This window comes from Embiotoca jacksoni, unplaced genomic scaffold, assembly GCF_022577435.1.
Source record: "Embiotoca jacksoni isolate LCO1_2020_lvr unplaced genomic scaffold, fEmbJac1.0.p SCAF_15, whole genome shotgun sequence".
Taxonomy (NCBI): domain Eukaryota; kingdom Metazoa; phylum Chordata; class Actinopteri; family Embiotocidae; genus Embiotoca; species Embiotoca jacksoni.
Genome location: NW_027185285.1, coordinates 5,912,974 through 5,940,173, shown reverse-complemented (window position 1 = coordinate 5,940,173; position 27,200 = coordinate 5,912,974). Strand labels below are relative to the sequence as shown.

The 27,200-nt window shown below is 42.5% G+C and overlaps 2 protein-coding genes across 4 annotated transcripts in view; both read right to left on the bottom strand.

Moving 5' to 3' along the window:
• The window catches only part of LOC138198013 (adenylate cyclase type 9-like), a 34,138-nt gene extending 26,229 nt beyond the window's left edge, over positions 1–7,909 (bottom strand). For both annotated transcript variants that reach the window (XM_069149108.1, XM_069149109.1), the window contains exon 1: positions 4,466–7,909. In XM_069149108.1, coding sequence (XP_069005209.1) covers positions 4,466–6,278 — 1,813 coding nt within the window. In that variant the 5' untranslated portion in view covers positions 6,279–7,909. The remainder of the gene's footprint in view (positions 1–4,465) is intronic.
• A 2,158-nt stretch (positions 7,910–10,067) lies between these two features.
• On the bottom strand, positions 10,068–24,947 carry srl (sarcalumenin). 2 transcript variants are annotated; one of them, XM_069149105.1, is made up of 7 exons: positions 24,871–24,947; positions 16,622–16,714; positions 16,147–16,242; positions 15,323–15,358; positions 14,057–14,173; positions 13,405–13,638; positions 10,068–13,277 (listed from the first exon to the last, which is right to left on the bottom strand). In XM_069149105.1, exons 1-7 carry the CDS (start codon positions 24,929–24,931, stop codon positions 12,466–12,468), a joined length of 1,449 nt encoding a protein of 482 aa, XP_069005206.1. In that variant the 5' UTR covers positions 24,932–24,947; the 3' UTR covers positions 10,068–12,465. The 2 variants fall into 2 exon arrangements, with proteins under 2 accessions (XP_069005206.1, XP_069005207.1); XM_069149106.1 differs by lacking the exon at positions 15,323–15,358.
• Positions 24,948–27,200: the final 2,253 nt, after the last annotated feature.

Below are 27,200 nucleotides of genomic sequence, written 5' to 3'. Positions count from 1 at the left end.
AGGTGGACAATAAATTGGGACAAATTAATGTACATCATTGACCAGAAAGCAAATTGTCTTCTGTGTTATGGCAAGCACAACCTCTGGCCGCTGCTTTTCTTTGATATCTACATGACATGAAACCTTTTCTTGTTGTCGTCTCATCATAAATAAACACAGCCATGACAGCCTCATTATAGGCAATCAATAGAATTTGTGGTGATAAAAAAGAACTGGCTGGCAGGCAGTTGATGCGTTTCTGGGTGAGGATAACACCAGGCCAGTGTGGGTAGATACGATGATGTAGAATGAATAACATTAATCACTTTAGCCAAGGAGATTACCCAGTTTTGCATAATTAGAAATCTCTCAAAGGGCAAAGAGAAGAGAGCAGCATGAGAGAAGGTAAAACTGTATGTAGCTACCTCAAACAGCTTTGCTCCATAGTTTGACTTGGAAAAGGTCAAACTCACAATTTCAAACTCAATCTGAGAACATGCTGGACCTTGAGGCAGCTGGTTGGTGAGAACCCTGTACATGATGAGAGGAGAGGGGCCATGCAATTATACAAAAGAGCTGTCAGAAGTTCAAATTAATCTAAGTGTTCTTTAAATCATCAAAGTGGAGCCAGTGCTGATCATTTTGATCATTTCTCTTCTTTTATTCATTCAGCTTGAGCTCCTCCAGCACCAGTCTGGAACATTCGCAGCAGGGAAGAGGATGCAAGATACATACAAAACAGGAAGACTCTCAAGAAAAAGAAGAGTCTTTTAAGCCAGAGAGACAAGTCATTTTTGACCCACTTGGGGGTATCAGAAATAACTCATCAACATAACACTGACACTGCATCACTTTTTAAGTTGCCATGGTGAACTCATTAGCACGCTGCTTGTAGTTGTTAAACACTCCATTAACTCCCCATTCAAGACCAACTGCTCATGCATGGAGCAACCCAGGTTAGTCGGCCCTCCTTCATGCCAGTTGTCTCAACCGGGGTTGGACACAGGTCTAGCATGGGTTGTTTTTCCCATGAATGTGGTCCTCAACATGGGGTTCACGAAAAATTGGTTGTTATGTGAGGCAAGCGAGTACAACATAAGAGCGTAGCCCAAATAAGCTCAGCTACACACCCGGTAGTGACGTATGCACATGTGCGATCAGGACTGGACCTGCATCTTCTGTGAATGTTGACAACACGGATTTGACCAGTTTCCAATCTAATTTTTCCCATGAATGTGGAACATCAGACCTGTGCCGACTGTCTATTTGCTGTGGTGTTGAGCAGGTAGTGCAGTGGGTCTATAGGGCTATCTGGCTGAAAAAGATGCCTTCTGTGGCCACAAATTGTGCTATGAGATCTGTGAGAGTGAATACAGTAAAGCTGCAACAGCTACAACTGTGAAAAAAAAAAACTGACTAGAAAGCTCCATGAGGCTGAAGAGAACTGCCTATTCAAAGGACACTTCTCTGCAGGTTTGTCACCAGCAAAACATTTTATGTCATTACATTGTTTTCATACTGTCATCTGATACATTGTTATTTAAAAATGTCCATTATAGCTGCTTCCACTAAGCCACTGCAGCAGTCTGGGCATTACTTGGGAAAGCCGTTGTTAATTCTATTGTAGTGTAACAGATTAAGGCAATAACTAAAGTAGCATCGCTTATAATAATTAAATTTTTACTGTAGCACACACATAATCTTCAGTCAACATCAGCTAACAAACCATGCTATTTCCCCTGGAAACAATGGCTTCTTGAAAGAGTCCAAACAATTTTTGTACCCGTGGTGACCCTGTCATGAGCAGAAAAATAATAGAGTCACACTGACAGTCTCCTCCAAAGGGATAATCTTCTGCAGGTGCCATCATTCTGCATTAAGCACAAAGAGAAGACACAGACAGGTACTTCCCAGGAGACAAAAATAGCTTCAATTTCCAGAAAATGTACAAAATAACATGGTCTGACTTCATGTCCCTCAGAGACAAACACACATAAAGAACCTGGTAGGCTATGTATACTGTATGAAACAGCTTTTTTTTTATATCACTATCCTTCCAGCAAACTGTGCTATGATTTACAATAGGGCTATAACTAGCCATTTTTGTTATTGGTTATATTTTTTTGAATTTAAAGCTAAATGTACTTGGTAATCAATAAATCCTTGAAGTCATGTTTTTTGGCTCCAGTTTCTCCAATGTGAGGAACTGCTATTATCTGCTTTATGTCATTGAGGCTGAAAATATTAGGGGTTTTGGACTGATAGTTAAACAACAACTCAGTGTTGCAAAACATCACAATAGGCATTTTTCAGTATTGTTATTGAATACCAGATCAATCAATTACTCGGATTGTTTGTTTTCTTTTCTATGAGCTTATTTCCTCATAAATCATATACCTTTAAATTTGTCACTATGTCAGCAAAAACAAGCATCTAAAGATCAGTTTGGGCTCTTGAAAACAGGAGTAGGCATTTTTCACTATTTTCTCATTTTCTGCAGTCTTAACAATTACTCAGAAAAAGGATTTTCAGATGAAATGGTAATGCCATTGCTAACTGCAATGCCATCGAACTGCCTTACTTGTATCACTGGGGTGTGACTGAGCCACAACCTTTCCATTTGTTGTTAAAACCATAGGCCTTAGGTCAGAGCTGAGGAGGCAACAGGATGCAGCTGTAACACTCAACTGACCACATGTATCTACACTCCAGGTTAACTTCTGCTACAATCAGCCACAAATAGCATATACAGTATGTACAGCAGGAAGCTATGAATAAGAGAGTAAACGTTTGGAAAAAAAGAAACTTTACTCTGGCTTCACCCTGAAGTCAGAGAGGAACTGTAAAAACACTCAGGAGCCAAAAACTATTTGTGAGAAAGTAAAATATCACAGAAACTCAGTAATAACATCAGAAATACGTAGAAGATAGCTGCACAGTGATCAGTGTCTGGGTCAGAGCAATTTACCTCTGAGTCAGACAACAGGGACCAGACCTAGCCGGGATCCATGCCTGGCTTGGTGCTACCCAAGTGATTTACACAAACTGAGCAAGACAGAGGGGGGAATTTTACAGCACTGGAGAACAACTCTCTTCTGACAGCCAGCTCTCTCACTGGCACAGCAAATCTACAAGGAGAGGATAAATTTTAGAAGGGGAGCTGAATACATGATGGAGGCAAGAAAGAAGTCTAGACAAATCAGGAGACAACCGGGGGGGAGAGACTGGGGGGGGGGGGGTAACACTCTGGGTGACACATTCATCATCACAATGAAAAAGAGGAGTAAGGGCAAGACTGGTAGTCACTCTTTAATCTAAAGAGATGATGAGAGAATGTAGGCCAATAAATCACCCCTGCAGGCTGGTAAACAAAAGCCTTCGTCACTCGATCTTGCTCCTTCATGGGTAAAAGGACTGATTTACAGAGAAAATTATTCTGTCTGTAAATAGCCCTGTGGGTATGCCTATAAATTGATAATTTACACACCCAAATTATTAATGTGTACACTTGAATTGCTTATGTATGTGAAACACCACTTCATACTAATCCCTGCTTAAAATGCTCTGGACAAAATCAGACGTGCAGGCTTCAAAGACAGCATAGTGAAACAAAAATAAACCTGCAATGCTGATTCAAAAGAGCAGATGAACACCATCTGCAATACCTTAGTCAGACGCTGTCACTTCACTTACAATGGATGATAATGGATCAGCCAGCCTTAAATGATGAAAAGAGACATTAAGCTAACATTTAGTCACACTAAAGTTATTTGCATAAATGAATCAAATAAAAGCTGCAGTCAAGCTGTTTGGAGGCAGGGAAAAGACAAGACAGAGACAGGTGAAGATAAAGCTGCAGCCAAATCTCTATTAGAAAAGGCGACAGTTGCATTAAGTTGGAAGGCAATCCCTGAGGTTCTCAGCGAGGTTAAGGGAACAGGACATATTGAGGACGTCTGGAAGGCAATGTAACTGACCAAGCGAAGAAAGAGTGGGCTGAGCCTGGGTGGTGGGGGAGGATGGGGAGGAAGATGGCGTCTGTCTGTAATACAGTCTCATAGTTTCAACACCACAAAGGGCACTGATAACAAACTCAAAGCTCTGCCAGCCCATCAGTGCCAGGCCCGATACGTTATACTTAGACAGTGTCGACTCAATGGAACTGCTCCCCTGCCACTGCTTTGATCCACCTGGAGGGGTAACTGCTGATATGCTGGCATTAAGTAGAAATTTCCTGGGATGGCAGAGAAGTATTACAAGACATTAACTTAAATATAAAAATTGTCAGTGTTCGTGGGCTTATGGGGAATTGCTGCTGCAATAAGTCTCTGCTCATGACCTTAGAATTATTATTATAAAAACTAAATATACCTCTTTCATATGGCAAGTTACAGCAGGGAATTAATAAAATGATAGACACAAACATTAACTAACACTATCTCTACTCGACATGGTCATTCATGACTTATTCTCAGAGAGCACTTACCTTTGAGTTGGTCTGCCACCACACTCTGTCCTATTCTCTCAATGACTTGTCCGTCTTCATGCTGGTAGCGGTCATCCAGGAAGTTGGCAGTGGCTTGTGACAGGTGGACCTTCCCGGCCACACCCAGTTGCTCCATCAGATTGGCCAGGTTGACATCGTTGGACCAAACATCAAACTTGAAGCGTTTCATGCCCAGGATACCGCACAGTATAGTGCCAGTGTGGACACCAACTCTCATGTTCACCATCTCCCTCTTCTCCTGGCAGAACTGTTCTATTGCTTGAATCATGCCGAGGCCCATCTCTACGCAGCAATATGCATGATCCGGTCTGGGTTCGGGACAACCAGCCACACAGTAGTAACAGTCTCCAAGAGTGCTGATCTTCTCACAGCCGGTGAGCTCACAGAGTCTGTCAAAACGTCCAAACAAGTCATTGAGAAGTCCAACGAGGGCGTGAGCAGATTTGTTGGCAGACATTTTGGTAAAGCCCACAATATCCGCAAAGAGTATGCTGACTGGCTCCATCCGTTTCATGTTGAAGGGTCTGAAGATGATCTGGCCTCGGGGGATGGAGGTTTTCTTACGTTTGTTGTTTTTAGGGCTAGAGATGGCTGCAGCTGCACCACTGGTGGAGTAGCGTTTAACAGAATTATCACCCATCTCATCATCACCCTGCTTCATCAAATCGTCAGCCACGATTCTGGGCATGACAGAGTGGATCATTCGCTCCTTCAAGGCTTTCTCCACCTCCAGATCTTTGCCATGCATGATAGCTTGTCCCACCTTAAGGAAGGTGCTGCGTGACCGCACCTCAGACATGATGAACAGGTGGATTCCAATAGCATGAGCGCAGAGATGGAGCAAGGCTTTGGCTGGGCCTTGCCAGCTTAGTGCATACCAGTCTGACAGAGAGGCAAAGCTCCAGTTCTCCCCAGCCTGGAACAGGTGCACCCAGCCCAAACTCTCAAAAAAGACAGAGTAGAGAAACCCGAGCAGGACAGAGGCATAGAGACGAACATGGAGAACGCTGTACAGCAACAGAAGGACCTCGATACAGAGGGAGAAGGAACCTACAGGAGAAAGACAAGGGGACCGGGCGCTACCTCCCACAAGCTTGTCATATGACAGATTGTATGAGGGCCCCATGCCACTAAACTCTTCCGCCTTAATTGCAGGTCTGGGAGTCTCTTGGTCCCTGAAGCGTGATGTCTGAATCTGGGGGGCCAGGGTCAGGATGAAGGTTACAAAGATGAGCAGCAGGGATGCCTGGTTGTAGCAGCGAGAATATAGCTTGGTAAAAGTTAAGAGGAAGAGAAGTAGGCAGAAAAGCAGGAAGGAAGCAGTAGGAAGGAGAAAAGCAGCCCTATCACAGCGGGAAGGATTGGCAGCAAAGTACAGTCCCCAGAGGAAACCAACAGCTACCAGGTAAAAGAGCACATAGCGGAAACGCCGCTGGGTCTGAGGGAAACACCTTTCTCTACAGGCCTCCTCCAGGATAGCAGAGTCAAACTTTGGGTCCCAGAAATGACCTGCAGATCTCTCAAAAAGCTGAGGCATCTTCTTCTGAGCACGAAAACTCTTGACCACCGGCCTCCTCAGTCCGGACTCGCCAGAGCTACAGCTAGAGGAAATGCTGTACTTGCAGTGCTTGGCTCCCCCCATGAAGCCTCCCCCAATTGAACCCAGTGGCCCGCCTCCGTGCTTGTGTTTGACACTAGTGCCAATTCTCACCGAGACGGCTCCATCTCCACTTGAATCACAGCTCACTTCTGTGTTGTGAGGCAGCAGTTGCTGATGTTGGGGCGATGCCATGGTATCTTCTAATCCATCCAAAAATCAAAAACTACTCAGAAGGCACAGTTATTTCAGAGAAAATTAGGAAGTAAGGCAAAGTATGTGGCCACAGTAAAACAGTAATGATTGTTAAATCTCAAAAGTCAGAAAGAGAGCACAAACAAAAACGTGTTCAGAGAAAATCCCACTCAGTTTGAAGTGCTCCAAAACACCAGCAGACCATCCAAAGTTTCTGAGTAGTTCATTATTACCTCTCTTGACGTCAGTCCCTGCATTCCTCTACATTCCCGTCTGTTTTGACGCACTTGAAACTGCAAGGTTCAATCGCTGTCTGCTCTGTGCAAGTCCAAGTCGACTAAGCAGCCTGCACTTTGCGTCACTCATTGGAAAATATTTGGAGAAAACTCAAGAGAATTACAAAATAGTGTGCGTAAAGGGAAATACTGGGAAAGGGGGGAAAAAAACGAGGACGTGAATGACTTAATGGTTTTGTTTTTTTGGACAGCCCGCTGCAGTCGAGATACTATGATTACTGATGCATGTCCAGTCCCGTTTATCCATTCAGTTATTGCCACTTCCACTGAACAACGGAGCAAAACTTCCTCCACAACAGGTCGGGTGCAGTGTTCGACTCGAGATCTGCCGTTTGGAGATGCAAAAGGCCAGCGTTTGAATTTAAGGCGTAGGTCAACACCAGAGACTAATTTACAAAAACTGCCATCAGAGATTTTATTTATACCGACATACTCCTTGCTGCTGGGCCTTATCGCTTCTCCACTCGTGGACGGAGCCCCGTCCTTTCCTGGCTTTCCACTCCGGAGTCTCCACCGCTGCTGCGTCTCCAAACTCGCAGGAAATTTAGTGCACGGGGGTCTGCAGGAGACATGCATAAGACGCGGTGCGTGCAAAATCACTCAAAAGTATTTGGTGTTATTGCAAGCGTTTTTCTCAATGACTCGTGCGCAGACGCGTTCCTCAAATGCACCCGTCTTAGTGTTGCATCGGTACTGCTTTGGTATCCACAGTTACGCTATATATCAACTGATCGGCACATTGCACCCCCAGAAAATATCCAGATTGTCTAAACATCCTGGCCATGGCGGTTCCTGGCTGTATACTCTGTGTCAACTGCACATCGGCGAAGAAAAACGCAGCCTTGGGCAGACTACATGAAGATACCATCCAGTCCTTTCGTTTGTGTGAAGTAAAGTTTGCACGCGACAGCTTGGTCCCCCACCTCCCCCCCCCCTTATAAACGCTAGAGGACGAAAGCCGAGAGTCGGGCTATTAAAAGGTCTCCACCTCCGCTCCACACACCCCACACGGCAGTCCCACAGGTTAAAGCAGAGTGCTGCCAGACACTTTAATTGAATTGGATGAGATGGAGGAAATATCGTCAAATAATTCCCTCTTAATCCAAGACTAATATGAAAGATTAGGGTTGCTTCATCGTCCAGCCTTTCCATCCACAGCGCCAGCCAGAATGAGATAAGATTTGTCTTATCCCCGGGTTATTTTACCATAATCGGGGCGCTGCACAGCAGCGTCGACATGTGCAGGAACCGCTGTGAGCACTATCCTGGCGCGGTGGCCAACACAGTGGCCGCAGCCGCCACCATCTTCTTGTCTGTGCGCTGACAGCCGTCCAGCCGCGGGGAGTGGGAATGTGTGTGCGTGTGTGTGTGTGTGTGTGAGAGAGAGAGAGAGAGAGAGAGAGAGAGAGAGAGAGTTAAGTAAACCAGAATAGAACATGATCACCTCCTTTGCCTTTAAAAATAAAACCTCATGTTCATAATACCCCATCATTGGGCGTACACACTATCCCCACCCTTTAATGAGATCTTAAAATGGCGTGGTCACCTGTTTATTACAAGCCTATATTTATTCCAAAATGACCGTTTCATGGCAAGTACGCTACTTCATGGCCAGTATTTATGTTTGCCAACTTGCCAAACTAAGGAAGAGAACTCAATGAAAATCAATGTGTGCTTTTAAAGTAGCCAATCATAATTAATAAATCACGATTGTTAATTTTGAAACGCTTAAGCCCGCGCATATCTCTGTCATGTTTCTTAAAGATACTTTTTTACAGCAATCATTAGGTTATAGCTCAAGCACCAATTACTCTAATGGTGTAAAAGTTCAAAAAAGAAATAAACGTTGTATTGAGGCTCAGCCAAACATAGATCGTATGGTGCCTAAACACCTGAATGGGATATTTGGAGCCAATGAATCTACTATCTATATTGTAGGCCTCCTCATTTACTTTCCAAATTTGCCAAATTTTGAGCCTCATCCAATCAAATAGGCTACTTTTAATGCTCGTTTATTTTGAAAATAATTTTCTGCATTTCCGTTTTGGTGGTTGGCGTCAACTTGACGCTTCTGTCTCGCGGGGGGTGGTTACAGTCGAGGGACGTGCACGCACTTGGTGAAAAGAAAGAAACGCAAAGGTAGCGAGCACGTTCTTTAGGGAAGGGTGGAGACGTCTTCTAATGAGCGAAACATCCACCTTCAGTTCAAAGACAAAGCCCCTTTGTTTAAATTTAAATTTAAATAACCTGCTTCATCAGGTAAGAGGTAAGAGAAAGAAGTACTCAAATTAATAAATGAATGTATAGGACAACTGATTTGGTTGAGCGATGGAAATATTTAACTGACAAAAATCTGAATTGATGCAGACTAAGAAAATGTACAGTATGTGCAGCACAGATAAATAAAGAACCCCCAATTTGAATGATTTATTCAGCTGCCTTTGAGAATTCCTGCAGTGGTCCTCTAGAGCCAGGACTTCACAGAAAGGATTCCCACTGGGGACTGTGCATTGTGCAGCCCACCTGCATGAAGAGGAAGAAACAAAATGGTTCCTTATAAGAAGAATAAAATGATTTCCTTCACTTTTAGATGTCAGTGTTATTTACACTGCTGAGTTTGCATTGCAAAACTTTAGATACAACGCAGTTTTCATATTGCAAAAAAAATCACTCTACTGGTGCAAAAGAAAAAAAAAGGAGGGACATCATTAACACTGAAGACACAATACATTTGGCTATTTATTGTGAGCGTGCTGTACCTGTCGTTGGGCACTACTATGCTTAATGTAGTATTTTATGTATTTGCAAAGGCAAACGTGGTTTGTGTGTGCCTAAAATCTCAAAAGTATTTTGTATCAGATTACGCATCTACTGTACAAATGAATTTACAAAGGACTGTTTTTAAAACAAATATAAAGCAGAAATGTTTCGCTAACTTGTGTGACAATTTTGAAAAACAAATATTTACCACAAAACTGTAGCGTTAAATTGTCTTTTAATGGCCACTCGCTTTGATTTATGCTTAGAAGACTAGTGTTTGAGTGCTTGTGAACTTCAAATCCAACTCCATTGACCTACTCAGAATCTATGTGAAGGGAAAAATGGGAGCGCAGAATAGGTTTACACCTGTGAGGCGTTTTGGAATGCACACAGTAACGCACGCAGTAACACACACACATGCACACACACACACACACACACACGCACACACACACACGCACACACACACACGTGCACTCACACACCTCTAGTCCCAGTCACGACAAACTGTTGGTGCAGTGCAGCTGTGGGATAAAACCAGCTTTTAAACCCCAAAATGAGAGATTGAACCCGGAGTTCAGACTTTGGGGAAAAAAAGGTGCAAGAGAGAGAAAAGAAACAGAGGCACAAATGTAGGCAAAGATGTGGTGGAGAAAAATATACAAGAAGGGGGTGGACAAGCTTTTCTTCCTTCATTAGGATGGATCATTTTACCAGAACAACCACAGCGTCGCACTGTCAGAAATATTTATTCTTGATGATCAATCTTCCAAAAATTGGGCCAAGGTTAATTTATTTTGTATACCAAAACAAAAAAGGTTAATTAACAACTACTTCAATGGGACACACATCCAGTCAATATCTAATTCACAGCTAAATGAGGATAAGTGGCACTGAATTATACCAAAAGCACAACCACATAATTTCATGAAGCCTGAGCTTTCACCCCACTATTCACTTTTGCCATGATGAGTGGTACTTCTGGTCTGCCTGTATTACTCATTTACACAGCACTCTCTAGTGGGCATGTCCTGGATCTGCAGTGTAAACATACTAAACACACCCAGTGGAGCATTCACACTCAAACAAACAGAAAAAAAAATTCAGCTTCCTTGGAGTTTGTTTGTTATATTCATCTGCATCATGCCTTTAGAGGTTAGTTGGAACAAGCACTAGGGGTCAGTGAGACAGGACGTGGAGGGAACTGGAAGTGCATCTGTCCATGAGTCAACTCGGGAGGGAGCTATTAGTTAGTAACACCTGTTTTTTGAGGATACAGGACTTTGTATTTAATGCATTGTTTGACATTTTGGAAAATATACCGATTCACTTTCTTGTTTAGTTAGATGAGATGATAAGTACCATTGCTCATGTAATGTGTGGTTAATATGAAGAAACAGCCAGTAGCTGCTGTAGTTAGTTTAGTTTAGCATAAATACTACAAACAGTTAGCCTGGCTCGGTTAGAAGGTAACAAAATCCACTTGAAGCCCTTTCTACCGCTAACACTAACACACTGTGACTTGCTTGTTTTATCCCTTTAAAAACCAAAAATGACACGTTGTGGTTTTGGGTAGGTTATGTGTTGTTGTTACGTGATAGGTACGGCCCGGAGCAATAACATGCCGGAGTCTCCGCTGGTTTCCTGCCAACTTCTTGATGTCAGACCTTGTCCGTTGTCTGAAAGGTGTATTTCCCAAACTGTCAAACTGTTTTAAGCAAGTTTACCATGCCGTACTCCCGTTCACTGAGGGACGCCACATATGAAGTTGCAACTTTGTGCGCATTGGTGTTGTCTGTATTTGGGGTTTCCTTCTTTCCATAGAGGTCAGGGGTCAACTCATGAGTCCTCCACTTCATCTTTACCTCCATCCCACCTGTTGCAAGCTAAGAAATCCACTTTGACAGAGATCCACCGTCACAATCTGGCAGTGATGTTTCAAAATATGCAGCAGGATTTTTTTTTTTTTTTTTTCAGTGCACATACACAGCTTACTTCAATGCCCGTTTGGAAAGAAAAAAAAAAAAATCAATAAATATCTTTCTAACCTGCAGAAGAAAAAAAAGACAACAACAAACAAATCGCAGAATAAATGGATAAAGACTATAAAGCTATAATTCAAGCACATCATTCATGTGCTATTTTTATGATCACTCAGTTATAAAAAGCTGGGAAGCAATCTTAACACAGTATTGAATTTCTGCCAAAGACCATCAAATTTATAGACTCAAACAAAAACAGTAAGAACAGTTAAGAAGTGAAGCTGAATGAAGATACCCACTCTGAAGACTCTGACCCTTGAACCCTGACCTCTGCTTATTTCACAGGTTGTCAACAACCAAGACTGATAGCACACAGAACTTAAGATGAAAAAGGCCTTTTTGTTGCATGGCAGGATTGGTTCAGGTGTCAGTAATACAAGGAAATATTGCTTGTTTACATTAGAAAAAAAAATGCATGCATCTATTAAATAAGATGTGCTATATAACATGCAATGTTATTCTATTTCAAAAGCAAAGGTCTGGATGACTACCCAAACACAAAGGCTTTGTATAGCACCCACAAAAAGGCTACTTCAAAAATAACTTCTGAAGCTTGTGGAATTTACCTGCTGCAATGCAATTCTCATAATTTTACAACGCAGATTTCAGTTTCCACTTTTTCTGTTTTATTCACATACAAGGGAGCTGGTATTTGACTATTTGCAGTCTCAGGATTTCAATTTTTTATTTGATCTTACTTTTCCAGTTCTGTTTATCGTCACATCATTAATTCCCCAACCCCAAAGTCCCAGACAGTCCAATGTGATTGTGCAGGGGAGAGAGGAGGGTGTGTATTTGAACAAAACTCGGTGATCAGTGGCGTGTTCTCATTTCTTCAGCACTTGTGTCCTTAAGATGCCTTATCAAACAATGCCCCCCCCCTCCCACTATCTGCATCATTCTCACAGTCCCTAAATGCACCTCCCCTTATTCTCCTGAGGACAAAAACAAACATTAATCTTCCCTCCTCTGTCTCTTCAACAATACAAGCATTCTGACAAAAGCAGGGTTGGCTTCTTCCACCAGACCCCCCCCTCTCTTCACCGCCTCTTTCTCCTTACTTCCTCCACTCAAGTTATTTTGTGTTCCTCAGTTCTTTCGGTAACGATTCTTTGGCTTCTCACCACAACCAGTAGCCTCGCAAGAGGACAGGCCCGGCTGCTTGTCAGAGTTAATGCTGCTTAGAAGGGCGGGCAGCTCGTTGGTGATTGCCCTCTCAATCTTATCCAGCAGACAGCCTCCCATGTAGGAACACTGAGTTGACAGAGGCTTGAAGTTGGTGACCGGGTTGACGCCAAAGAAGTCACGATAAGCATCACGATTCGGCAGGTCAAATTTGCTGACGTTGGTCTTGGCGAGGATGGATTTGAAAATATAGAACTTGTCTGGGTCGTCCACAATCTCTTTAAAGACTAGCTCTGGGTCACTGAAGTAGCTCATCTTCTCTTTAAATGTCTGGACGTAGCGGTCTACCAGCAGTCCGTGGATGCGTACACGGATGCCATGCTGGCGGATGAAGGCAATCTTGTTCTCCATACGGTTTTCAATCACCTGATTGAGATCTTCCAGGAGGGAGATCTCCTCTCGCTTGAAGAGCTCACGGCTGGTGTCAGGTGCGTAATCATACGGCCAGAAGGAGCTAACATAGACACGAGGGGGTTCAGTCACATTGATGAGCGGAGCTAAGCTCCAAAAGAGCGCCCCATAGACTCTCATTAAGTCCTGGGTGGCCAAGTGGTCAGCCTTGTTGAGGATGATGCGGATCTGTGACTCACGACCCTTCAACTGACGGAAGAGCATCTCCAGCTCAAGGCCAACATCCAGCTTGGTGGGGTCAAACACCACGAAGATCAGGTCTGCCCGGTCAATGAACCACTGGCAAACATCATTAAAGGGATAGCCTAGATGGAAGCAGAAAATAAGTGTTACAAATAAGTACTGAGTTGCACCCCGCTGTTTTGTATTTTAATCAAAGCATCTGAAAAGAAAAAGAAAAAGGGAAACTGAGGGTGAAACTCTCTCTTTTACCTCTCTCCTGCTGCTTGCGGTTCTCAATGATTCCCGGTGTGTCCACAAAAGTCACACGTTCCAGCAGCTTGTGGGGCATCTCGATACCGATCAGCTTCTCCAGGAAGTTTTGGCCAAACTTCTCCAGAGGAGAGAAGGAGCGGGAGCTGTCTGCTGCCATAACAATGCCCTCGACAGAGCGGATCTTCTCCCCGTGCATAATAACAGTAAACTCAGAGGTAGTAGGCTCAGCTCCTGTAGAACACAGTCATTGATAAAGAGAAGGAGCGATCAACAAGAATAGTAGTGGGAGGGGAAATGGATGGGGAACACTTTAAAAGGAAGGAAATCTGGCAGAGATGTGAGAGGATACATGAACATGCAATGGAAATAGTAAATAATTGCCGCAGAGGCCTGAAATCTCTGTTTAACCTTGATAAGATGTCCGTGGGTCTAATTCAACAGAACCTCTGATGGTGTCTGCCTACTTCGTGGCCACAATGATATTCTTACACTTCACTCATTACTTAACATTTAGATAAAGATGTCTAATGTTCCTGTACATTTATGAAGACCTTTTGGCTAAGCTTATCCTTATTCTATTTTAGTCGAGAGGATTTCGACATTTGACATTCTTTATTGCTAATTTAAAGTGAAAAAATATGTATCATACCTGTGTAGAGCTGATAGGGGCTGTCGTTCAAGCCCAGGAGGTAATTGATCATTGAGGACTTCCCTACACTCCAGGGTCCCAAGAAGAGCACCATGGGCTTGGAGGTAATCTCTCCATCTGTTGGGTAAAGAAAAACAAGTTCATCCCACGTTTTAGATACAAAATTATGAAGTAACCAGTTACACTGAGATTTTCTTGTGCTGATAAGAAAGGGTGTGAGAACTTGAGTTGTTCTGTGTTGTCCTGTTGGCTAAAGTCTCCATTTAACAAAAAAAAAAAAAAAAAAAAAAAGAAAAGTTTAATGAAAAAAATCAATCAAACCGAGATGTAACCTGGGGTGTTTTTTGGGATGAACTTAAAATTTGACACTCCCAGTCCAATGCACAGAGGAACATTTGGTAAGACTTAGAAAGAAAATCAAAAACAAAGATCGGCAAAGACACACATGTTGAAGCTGTTAATGTGTTTAATAGCAAAAAAAAAAAAAGAAAAAAGTCCAACAAAAGGCTGCAGCCACAAGTCACAACAGACGACAAAGCAGAACCATTACTCTGACAAAAGACTCAACGTGGCAATGCTTTCAGAGCAAGCTGTGTGTCTTATAACACGCTGCCATGTGTGTTGTGAGTGGACGCAAAGTTCTCTACCGGTCTAAACTTGAATGAATTCAACAGAACATTTTGTTAAAACTGTAACAAGAAAAAGAACACACAAAAAAAAGAGAACATCATAAAAACAACGATACTTTTTGAGTTTTTAAAACAGTATTGAAAATGCTTACAAAAATAAAGAACAAAGGTACAAAGTCAGTTCCCTCCTAGCTGAACACTGACCACCCTTTCCCAACAGTGTCCCCCTCCTCAAACCTGTGTGTCATTTGCTAAAGCCAAAGCTGCACATGCTGTCTCCTCCATATTTTATAATTCACACCCCAACTTTGTAAATAAATATGGCCCCTAATTTACTGCTTAAACACTAACTAACTTAAAGTCTATTCACTTCGTGCAATAAAGAGCTGTTTTCTTAATTTGCATTTTCCCCTTTGGATTAACATACGGTATAAAACTGCTGCTCTCCATGGATTAAAGCTCTTACTCATGGATCCCTTTGACGACGCCCAATCCGTGATCTTAAATTGGATGTCACCCAAAGTGAAACAAGTTCTGACCCACAGGGAGCAAATGTATAAAGACACATGAAGGGTGAAAGGAAGGGGCTGAGCACTTCAGGCAGTGCCATGCACAGGTAAGCCCTGCCCACACCCACCTGTGGCTGAGTCCCCTAGGGTTCGTCCAGGGTAGGCTGTTAGATGAGGGGAGCGGAGGAGATGGGGACGGGGGGGAGGACAGGAGAGGGTGGAGTACAGAGAAGTGAGGGGAACAGGTGGAGGAGAGCTCAGTGAGGGAGTGAGGTTTCTACAAGCAACAGGGAGGGAGGCAGGGTAACAATGTACATGAATGGGTGGGAGATCCTGGCTGGAATCTAGTCCCATATTTGACCTGCAACGTGTCAAACATGTCGGTCAACAAATGAAGGGTGTGTGGTCAGGCGATGAGGTGACTTTACTCTCAAGTAAATGTTCATCTAGAGACTTGGTACAAGTTGAACTTGAATAGTTTGCATGCAAGCCAAGCGAGAAAAGCCACATTTCATTTTGGGAAAAAAGAGTTTGTTCTCTGCAGTTCGGTGTGCTGCTAGAGTGTTGAGTTTACTGTTACAAAAAGTATGGGATGAAAAATGTGTTTTTGGAGAGGGAAATATTTGAAAAGTAGCATGACAGGACATTAATACCCTTTTCCTTGACGAACAGTGTCACATTTATAAAAAACAGCTTATTCCAGTGTGATCTTAAATTGAAAAAATGTTATCTGTTACACATTCCCTTTATTTTTAGACAATTATAAATATTACACGTAAGTCTGGGAGCCTCACGAATTGAAAAAAAAACAAAAAAAAACAAGATCTTGCTGTTATGTATCAGTAAAAATGATGCAATCAATAAATCAGTCACTGAAGCAACCAAAACGAAAAATCCACACAACAGAACAAAGTGAGGTCAAGTGCAGACGCAGGCCAAGCTCCTGTCGTACCTGAGATCTCGTGCTGCCTCAGCTCGTTGTACTTGTAGGCCTGCTCCATCGGCTTGATAGCGGTATGGTAGATCTTCCGCAACCTCTGGATAGCCGCTGAAGGACAAGAAGATAGAGCAGAATGGGGTAATTAGGGGCAATAGCTTTTCCACTTGGGACTCATTGTTGCATGTTTCATATATTAATGAGCTGCAAGCACTTTTATTATCCAGTACTTTACAGAAGAATTACGGTAAGACAAAAAACCTTTCTGATACAAACATTTCTGTGCCCTCACATAGTTTCTTGCGAAATCACTGACCAAGTACATGTCGAGTACATACTGTATCTTTATAACCAATCGCATTCTCTCATTATGTCTTGTATAACGCACGCATGCACACCTCCACCAGTTTATGTGTAAATTAAAAGGAAGTTTGATCTGCTTTACAAAGAACTTTTTGTCCACATCTATGGAATCATCTTTGCTCCTCACCTGCATAGTCTGCTGCTTTTTCCTCAGCTGCAAGCCGCAACGTCTCATCGATGTGAGATCTGTCTCTGAGGACGGAGATGATATCTTCCTCCTCTGTAAAAACATTGCATGAACATCAACAACATTAAACACATTTCACTTGGTTCAAGACCCTTGTGTATGTCTTTGATGATCTGATAAAGGTTTCATGAAGTGGACCCAGGTGGTCAGATCTGTTGCAAACAAATCCAGTGACAGTTTAACAGGGGAGCTCATACTGGGGCTGTTGACAGCTAGTGCATGTTCAATAAAACTCCGCTACTAAATCTATAATGCTGCCGTTTCTGGATGCACATCAATCCATACATGCTGCATCTCAATAAGTACCTCCCCTGCTAGCAATTTGAGTGTGACACAACAAAGTCACAAATATTGGATGACAGCTTTGTGTTGGATGCCAATATTATTTTCAGACAGAGCAGAGATTTAAGCTGCCTGATGGTCAAGTTTGCAATCTGAGCCTTGCTTTCAGCTGCAGATCCTGTCAGAGTAATTCTTGACAGAACAGAACCAAAACAGAAGCCAGAAGGAAAAAGGAAAATCATTCCTAAATCGCTTCCTTTCTGTAATTTGAACATGTCAATTTTGACAATAACACCTAACCTCACCCTGCACCAAAAATCCATCAATTTCAAAACCAGATTGTGTAGTGATTACTGTTTAAATATTAGTTTTCTTAAAAACAAAATGTATTTTCATAGGTATTTGGAGCTTTAGAGTAAAACAAAGTCTTTAATTGTTACATTTTTTTGAGAGTTGTCTTTGTGAAGGGCTGAGTTTCTTTTTAATCACACGATTTACATGCCTTTTCCAGAATGGCTTTGATTGACACCGACTTTATAGTTAGTAAGGAGGACTACACAGAAGTGGCCCATTTGAGGCGTCCCAACTTGGAGCAATCCTAATGACCAAGTTTGAAATTAGGTTAAAATAGTTGCATTAATTAATAGATGTATTCTATTGTTTAAATATATGAAACGTGAAAATACACATTTAAGAGCTATTTGCCAGTTCAATCACACTAATTTCACATTTTATAGAAGTTTTAGTACATCAGTTAGGTGTGTGTGTGTGTGTGTGTGTGTGTGTGTGTGTGCGTGCGTGTGTGTGTGTGTGCGTGCGCGTGAGAGAGATAACATATCCGAGAGAGGATATTTGCTCACCCGTCATGTCCACTTTTGAACATATCGGATTACTTAGATCACAGCTGTTAGTACAATCAGCTCTTAATTTAGAAAGTAAATGCTGAAAATAAACAGACAAAGACATGTGTTTCACTATGGGCTTTATAACAACATCAAAGATACGACCGACAGAGAGAGGGACTTCCCCCGTTTCATAACAGACCAGGAGGAGAACTCAGAGCCGGACCCAACTGTTCCGATCAGTAATATACATGAGACAATGATGTGCAATCCTCTGTCTTTTCTAGTCTATATTTACCTGCCAATCACAGACTTATGTGAGGTATGTCCTTGTGTGCCCAGGCCTCAGAACAGGCCCCCCCATAACACCTCCCACACTGCACTGCTTCAGACAAGCCTGCCCCAGCTATGAGATATACAAACCAGCGGCTGGGGAGTCTTCTTGGTTCACACTTCCATGGGAGATTATGGATGTCAGTATCCAAGCTACCAGATACTACCTCAATATAGTTGATACAGAGATCGAAAGGTTTCATATAACCTCGTACAACTTCCTGCACATTTCTTGAACTCCATGGCAAAAAAAAAAATCGGACAAAAAATAACGTTTGCAAAATTGTTCTTCTACAAAATTTAATAATACCTCCATGAAGGATCAGATTCAGAAAGCATGAAAAATGTATGCTGTTGCTCAGAGCACGAACCTCTGATCTCAGACTGGCAAGAAACAGTTGTGTGCATTTATGTAATACTCATCACAAACTGACTGGGGTAAAGAAAAAGGAACTTGCAGGGGGAAGGTAAAAGATTTATTTTCTGTGTTTAGGACTGAAGATATCTCAGGCCAGAGGGACAAAACTTGAATAATTTTATGTACCATTCTGTCAGAATACAGTGTCCCTTCAGTCGTATACACTATAGAGTATGTGCCAGCTCATTTCTGCTCTGGGGTAGCATACCGTAGACGGTATATGAAGATGGATGACACGTCCCCAGGCCTGTTTACAAACAAACCATGGACCACACCATCAAACACTGACACTGGTATTAGCTTCCTTGCAAGGGGGGTTATTTTTTTCACATAAATATTGTCAATCATAATGAGAATTCTCCGGCATTACAACAACTTATATTCAGCCCTGATGCTTCAACGGAAAGTTTTCTGTTAAAAAATATATTAACAAATGCCTTCGTTTTCTGTATCAGAACCGAAACTGGACTAAGAGAAGGTTTCCATTACAACAAAGCAGAGTTGGATGATGACATTGGTGTCTACACCTAATAATAAACTGTATATGCCGGGGCATCCTGCACCACAACCTGGAGTAAAGCCACTGGCCATGTGGTCAAGGACTTCTAGGGTTTCTGGTCCGAACGGCACGTTGATTTGGCAAAAACTACTGGTGCATCAAATGACAAGTAGAATCGTCGGAAGGCCTCGTTTGTTTACAAGCTGGAAGCAAACTTATATTCCTATTGTTCAATAAAGCTGTTTTTCATTCATAAAAGAACAGCCAGCACTTGCAATTAATCAAATGATCTTGATAGCATATCAGACCACAGAAAATCAAAAGGAGCATTTCAGTATTGCACAGCTAAATGATCATAAAAGCCCCCCCAACCCCACACTAGGTAGGGTGGCTCAGGCTTTAATTACGCACCCAAAAGTTGCTCCTTTGCTGTGTGGCAGCGGTGACACAACGCAACACTGCTGATTCTCTCCGAGTCAACCTGCTAAAAATAAGCCAGTGTAATTCTGCTGCCGGCATGGTGCGAGAACAAGAGAAACCAAAAGGCTAATAGCCAGAGTAAAAGTAGAGTATGAGTAATACAGCAATACTGGAAAAGATTCACCAAAAAAAATAAAAATAATAATCCATTCTTGTGGGTACGTATTTGAATGTATATTAGGTTATATGTTTTGTTTTAATTCACAAAAAGATACTGTAGAATATCGTGAAAGGAAAGAAGAGTCTTTCTGAAGCAGTTGATGCAAGAAAAAATGTCTGTCACGCATGTGAACTCATAATGGCGAGAGGGCCATGTCTCTGTTCTAACTCAACGCACTGAATGTTAATGCAGAGATACAACTTTTAATTTAAAAGAGAAGCTCAGAGACATTAAATCAGATTTAGCTCAGATGATCGCTACATGCCAGTGCAAACCTCCCTTTGTTCCCATGACCTTTACAAACACCAAAAAGTGATGTCATCCATCTGTGATCTGTGGCAGCCATTTTACAACTGCAACACAAGGCATCACAGGTTGGTCGCATGTCAAATTGAGCCACAGAGAAACATTACACACAAAGGAATTTAGGTAGTCTGAACAAACACTGGTTAAAGTAATTACACTGTGAAAAAGGGCGTTTTGTTTTTTTTTTGTCTCAGGGAAGTAACTCAGAGGGCACTGAGGATGACTCCACTGAGGATGACTCCGCTGAGGATGACTCCGCTGAGGATGACTCCACTGAGGGTGACTCCACTTAGAGGCTGAAGTGGCTTTTGAGGACCAGAACTCATCTCCTTCACGCCGTATCATGCTCTCACTGCACTACACGGAGCTCACTTGAGCTTCTGTAACTTGACTCATCAGTCAGAAGTCGTTTCTTTTAACACCAGCCTCTTGACTGGGCCTTAACTGCTGTGAATTTGTTAACACATTCCAATCCAGTCAATCCCTGGTGGAGGCCCCGCGAAAGAGCTCCACAAAGATCAGAGAGGTAATGTTGCCTGCGGACGGCGGGGCCTTGCATCAGCACTCAAAATGAACCCTGCAGGCGCCAGGGGAGTTGAACCCCGGACATCTGCGCCCACAGCCATGTGTCCTCAGTGATCTTGTTGCCACACAACCCTCTCACAGTTTGGAGAAACATGCTGGCGTCATCGGCACATCCTGTAGGAATGTTGCCGATTTAAGCCTACGGCTGCCTCAGCGGCAAAATAAGTCACGCCTCAGCTTTAGCTCCACTGTGAAGGCAGTTCAGTCATCAGAAATAATGTCAATCAACGACTGCAAGTGTGAAATGCCTTCGCAAACAAAGCTCTCCGCGACACAGAAAAGTGTTTGACCTTTTACGGAGTTTTTGCAGAAATTTACAGAAGTTTGCAATTAGAAGGCTGTTGAACAAATAACAGGCATACAACCCTCAGCCAGTGTCGCTGAACGAACATTAAACAACACGCGAAAGTAAAGAGACGTATTATTTAATTTACACAAAGCATACAACCAGGGAACATCTTAACGTGTGATTTGTTATTATACGTGTGTGTGCTGGTACACATCAGCAGTTGTGTATTTGCACTGTATATATTAGGTATCTCTATATGTGTGAAACCCCGGGATCATGTTCTTGCAGCACAGTGGTGGTAAATTGAATTAAACCAAACATGATGAGGGCAGCAGGACTGGAACCCCCCCCAGTTAGAGGGTTTATCCCGAGCATGGGGGGGATTCAAGCAACCGAAATTGAGGGCAAAGGGGTTCCACTTAAAATATCGATGGAGAGGTGCTGATTTGATTCAAATTTAAAGAATCTCAATGAACTTTTTACATAACCATTGGTTTTTAAGATAAGGATTTTAATTTCAGTAATTAAAAATACAAAAACAAGTCTCCTTGCTCACTTTAGAAAAGCCTAAAATATACAAATCACATTTCTTTGAAAATAAAGCTGTAACTGTTAAGAAGCGCTTGTGCAGGGTGTGGTGAGAAGAGGCCAAAGATGGCAACAGGTGGCACAGCTTGTGGAGCTCGTACTCCCCCATAGTCAGAAATAGCCCTACAATGGGTCAGAAGATGGACAGAGGAGGGGGCAGAATGACTGCAGACTATTTTGAGGTTTTGACTATTAGTCGGTCTGGAGACTCAGAGACATCCACATCCCATAGAGCTGACTGTATTATACAGGCTAACCAAGTGAAAGGTACCACACATTTAGGTTTTGAATACAGTACTGATTCTCGAGAAATAAAACGCTTTATGGATTTCCTTGTTTCTAGAAATGTAATTCAGTCACAAGCAGAATTCAGTCCTTATTCCTTCCACAGTATAGATACAACACTGTGGTTCAGGCAGGGAGTGTTGACATGAAAAGGTAGACTACCTTCTACATCTAAATGTTGGCACATTTTGATTCACTGTGATAAAAAAAAACAAAAAAAAAACACCAAACATCTGCGACAACAGCAACTATTCTGTAAGTCCTCACTGACAACTAGCCATGAGGTGGATGGACCGGCTCAAAGAAAGGCTGGAGGGCAACGGCGCTTTACGCCGAGGTGTTGATCTGATGCCTCTATCCCTGCTCTCCTCTTTGAGAGCCAGCAAAGGACGCCAGGTGCCCTTGGGACTGGTGGGGCGGGGGGGCTTGTCTTAAGGAGGAGTGTGTAGTAAGGCAGTCGAGTATGACTGGTGTGTCTCTTCTACTACTGCCAGTGTAGGGGTGTCCCAGACATGCCACATGCCATCAGACAGAATCATGTGGAGGCTGTCCTCCTTTAACTTTCAATGCCTCCTCTCTGCAAAGGGAGGAAGCCAAAAATGTTATAACTGTACTGAGGATGGGTAGTATTACCACCAACTATAAACACACTAGTGTAAAGAACAAATCTAAGACCCAAAAAGGCAGAAATGTCAGTATTTATTTGAAGAGAAACAGAAATATTGTACACATGGCACTTTTTTCTGTGCTGAATCTGAGGTTCTGAGTGTTGCGTTTTAGCAAAATGCTGTTTTTATATCTGAATTTATGGTAGATTTATGTTGTATTAGCAGTTGTTTTTTTTAAATCGCGTTTCACAGCCAAACCTTATGTTTGACATCAAGAACTGACCACAGCTTCAGTCCTTGCTTGATCAGTCTGTGCCATTCACACAAGACCGGGTTAGAAAAGTGTTTATAGTAGTCGCAACTCTACAAAATTTCCCCACTGCGGGATTATTAAAGTCTTATCTTATCTTACTATAACCATAGAAACCTATGTTTATCATCACATGCCAACGCTGATCAGTGCAAGACCCACATACAACCCTGGAATTGAGCAGCATCATGGAGCCACATTGGTCATTTGATGCATGTTGCAAAAGTCAGACGAGCTACCTGAACAGGACAATAAGATTGACATGAAGGTGTGTTCACACTGCTACACCTGAGGCCAGTGATGCCCAACCATACGAAAAGGGGAAAGCGAGACATTGTCACAGCAAAAAGATTCTTCTCCTATCATGTCTGCAATGTCAAAAGTTTGTGTCCTCACTTTCTATCAGAGACGGCTGTATAATCAGTTAATGAAGTGCACGCTGGTGAGGTAATAAACTGGTTCAATCTTTAGACTTGATTTAAACACATGATGAAATGAATGTAAGATTTCACAAAATCATTTGCAGCCTTCAGCTGTGTTACAAAAGCGTATACAAAATATTTGAATGGCTCTGCTTTTTCAACAGGGCGGGGACATTAGACAACCTACGATGAAATGATAGCAAATTAATTTCCTGTTCCTTTAGAATTAATTACCCTTTCAGCTCTTCTCTGCAGAGTTAGCTACTCCATCGCAGTTCCTGACAGCGATCAAACCAATCAATAACACGAATAATAACCCTCTTAAGTGGCAAGGAGTTCATGATTCTCATAATTGTCCATATCCAGCGGATTTTACTATCAAACCTACTGTGTGCTCTGCAGCAATAAATCCATACACAGTATGCCTAAGCAGTACATTTAGAGACAGAGGCAACTAAAAGACACCTGCATGTGCCTGCGGAAGGGATTTTTGAAAGCGTGAGTTGCAGCCACAGCCCGGCCCCTCCTGCCTGGAGAATGCATGTCCCTAAAAGGCCAACTGCTGGGAATAAATTGCGATTGTGACAGTGCAGAGTGACAGCAGCTGTGCAGTGTATCTAAAGGGGAAGCACAGGTCTGGGAGGGGGGGAAGAGTCAGGGGAGAAGCGGGTCGAATGGAGGGAGGGAGGAACTGTAGTGGACAGTGTTGGGTTTCAGGAGGCCTTCCAATCTTAGACACCTGACAGCAGCCTGGAATATGGAGGCCCGGGTCCGGACAGTGGAGCTGAACGCCACCCCAAGGACGGACAGGGGTGACAAACAAGGGTAACAATAACAGCGCCAGTCCAGACCCGAAGACCAGTCCGCATTTTTTGAATGGGCAACCGGGGAGGAGCTATACGTGATCAGTTCATGGGTGCCATTTATTGTGAGAAAGTTATAATCTCAATTTGTTATTGTTATGAATGAGCATGACAAGAAATGTTGCTCACGGTAACTAATTTCTCATCTTGTAGGAGAAAATAAATTTATGAACCAATCAAAGAGACCAAAGGAAGGAATGCAGAAAAAGCTCAATGTCCATTCAGGCTCCCACGAGATTGTTCTCCTTTCTTTGGTTAGACTAAGACTTTCCATCAGCTGGTACCGTGCCCTATAGGACAGCTGACACACTGTCAGTCCACAGTGGAGGCTGTACAGCTTTGAATAACCCTGAAATTTCCTTCTTCAGAAACTCCCCAAACTGTGAGATAGGGCATTAGTTCATACAATCAAAACTCTCAAAAGTTATGGTTTGGTATTTGCCCTTTAATTCAAATATCTAAAAACACAAAACAGTCGGCTCAATCCATGATTTTATAATAGCTGCAGCTGTTTAAATATGAACCGAGACAGATTTGATATAGTACTTCTTGGTGGCAAAGAAAGACCGGGGTAACATTTCTGTCTGTCTATCCTTGGCTGGTGGTGTACTCTGCTTCAGTCAGTGCAATTCATGGCCAAACTGCCTACATGATGTACACAAAAGCCTTCCAGGACAACCTACTTTTATCCACCAGACCGCTCACCCTGATCATCCTCCAAATCTCTGAAAAGTCACTGTATATTCAAGCCGACAGAGCAAACAACTACAGCAGCATTCATTAAACATTCATTAAACCAGCCTCTAAACTTACACCACATCGCTATTTCACAAATCCGCAGTGCTTGTACACAAACATATATCGAGTCCACCACCTTATAGAAAACAGGATGTTTTACCAAAATTCTTGTGAGTCTTACCTGCTGTGGCCTGCAAAAGCAGCAGGCCGAGGAAACAGCAGATCGAGACAGTACCCTTCATGATGGCTGCCAGGAGAACTGTGATAGTCAGACAGACTATATATACCAAGGCAGGAAGGTTAAAGTGCACAGAGAGAGAAGAGGCGGGGTACAGCGAGGGCCAGCTGGTGGAGGGGCCGAGATCTGCGTGTTCGAGGTGTTACAGGAGTCATAGCATGCCAAAGGGACTCCACATGTATAAGCAGCTGACTCTCCTTTTTAGAGAGGCTGCAGCTTAAGGCCTCAACATCAGTGCAAAACCCGGCTCTATCCTCCAGAGCAGAACCAATCAAGTTCTCGTTGACTGTAATTTTGCAAAATTAGGATGAGACACTGGAAATAGGTCAGCTACATGTTTCAAACAGAGAAAGACTTTTAGAGACATAATTGTGGTATCAATGTGCTCATATAATGTTTGAAAGAAAGTCAAACTACAGAATTCTTTCTTTAACACATACTAACTTCAGTTAAACAGACTAAAAAGGAACATTTTCTCCGTCTGACCTAATAGCGGAGAAATAGTTTTAAAGAAATAATAATTTTTTTTTTGGAAAGACTTCCTGTCTTGTTGCACATTAAATGAGAACACTCACATCTGCACAAAGACGGGCTCTGTCTAAAGTTTGTCTTTGGACGGAGCTGTTTCCACCTGTTTCCAGTCTTTGTGCTATTTGAAAACCAGCTGCTGGCTACACTTTATATCTAATGTGGTATCCGTCTTCACAATGTTGGGCAAGAATGTGAATATTTATCAACATGTCAAACTACATCAGCCTATTCCCCTAACCCTCATTAAAAATACTGAAAGGGGACATTGACTTTCTCTCAATTAATGATGAAAAACACTATTAAGACACGTTAAGAAATGCTGTCATGGCTTTCAGTTCATTTAGGCCTAATAGACGCCGGACTTCCATTATTATATCCACATAGCCAACAAACATCACTTACTCGCTGAGCTGGGTTGACTTAAGGTCTCTGCTGTGTTGGGATGCAGCAGGAAAAATGAGTGAACGAGAGGGCATGCAAGTGCGCACGAATATTGCGCGATTTAACTAAAGATGCGACGCCTCGTAGTTTTTTGCAAAACGAACTAAAATGGTTCCTACAGCATCCTTTCCTAGATTTAAAAGAGAATATGACTCGATGACCTGCCACTGTTGCTTTGCTGAAGAATTATACTAAAATGACTGTAGCAGCTTTAACACCCCGACTCCACAAACTTTTAGTAAATGTGCTTCCAGCAAAGCATAGAAGGGAACTGGCAAAACCTTTCTGCAGTAAGGAAGACACCACGCTCACTTGACTGCCATGTTGGTAGAAGTAGTTCCCATTGGAGAGTGTGTGATTGTAAGAGAGGGAGAAATGAGAGAGCTAAAGAAGAGGGCATGTCTGGAACAGAAAGACCCCCTGAGTCAGCCTAGAATCCCTAAACGCTAGGCGGATTACTGCTTTATCACACACAAGCAGACACAGTGTAGTGAACATAATTCCACAATTCCTCGGGAATCAACATCTCGACTGTAAATTAATCCCCAAATATGGCAGGAGTTTCTTTACTGAGCATGTCCATCCCAAATGACTTGGAAAGCATGTCCAAACATTACAGCATGTTCATTTTGGACCGTAAAACTGCCTTAATCCTGAGGAACTTCACTGGTAGTGGGATTGAAGGCCAGGATTATTTGTTTATGAAAATCTGGGTTTGACGAGCTTTTAGGAATTGTCATCAACATTAATTCTCCGTCAACTACAGATTACGAACGCTGGCATCAGTCACTGTTCTTTTCCAAGTGAGCCTTGTTTATTTGTTGCAGCTTTGATGCTGCTACTGTCACCAGCAATGGAAAATAGCAGCATATAAAATGGTTTCAGTAATGAACGCAGGCTGATAGTTTAATAAAGTTTATGGGACCATAAACGTTGGCAGTTTTCTCATAAAACCTGCCAAAGGTTGAAGGGCACCAGGTACAATAGTTATTTTTGTCAACTCGTATGCATCAAACTGGACAGTGGCAGTATTTATACTGTCTCATTTACTGTACTTCCCTTCTGTAAGCGGCCGTCAAGTTTAAAAAAAACAATCTGAAAATAAGGACACCTTATACACCTAATGTGTTAAATTAGATGATATCTTTCTTTGAAACTTGAGCTTCCCCCCCCAAAAAAACAACAACTATAAAAGATGTGAAATCGTTTAAACATTTCTCTTCCATTCAAAGTCAGCGGAGATTATAGTGCCGATGAATTTAAACTCTCACACTTTTAACTGGTTTGCTGATAGTTTTAAA

Excerpts from the sequence above, each read along its gene's own strand:
- srl (XM_069149105.1), bottom strand. The coding sequence starts at position 24,931 with ATGAAGGGTACTGTCTCGATCTGCTGTTTCCTCGGCCTGCTGCTTTTG. Across the intron at positions 16,715-24,870 it reads GCTTTTGCAGGCCACAGCAG|AGGAGGAAGATATCATCTCC; the intron begins GTAAGACTCACA and ends ATGTTTTTACAG. Across the intron at positions 16,243-16,621 it reads AAAAGCAGCAGACTATGCAG|CGGCTATCCAGAGGTTGCGG; the intron begins GTGAGGAGCAAA and ends CTTGTCCTTCAG.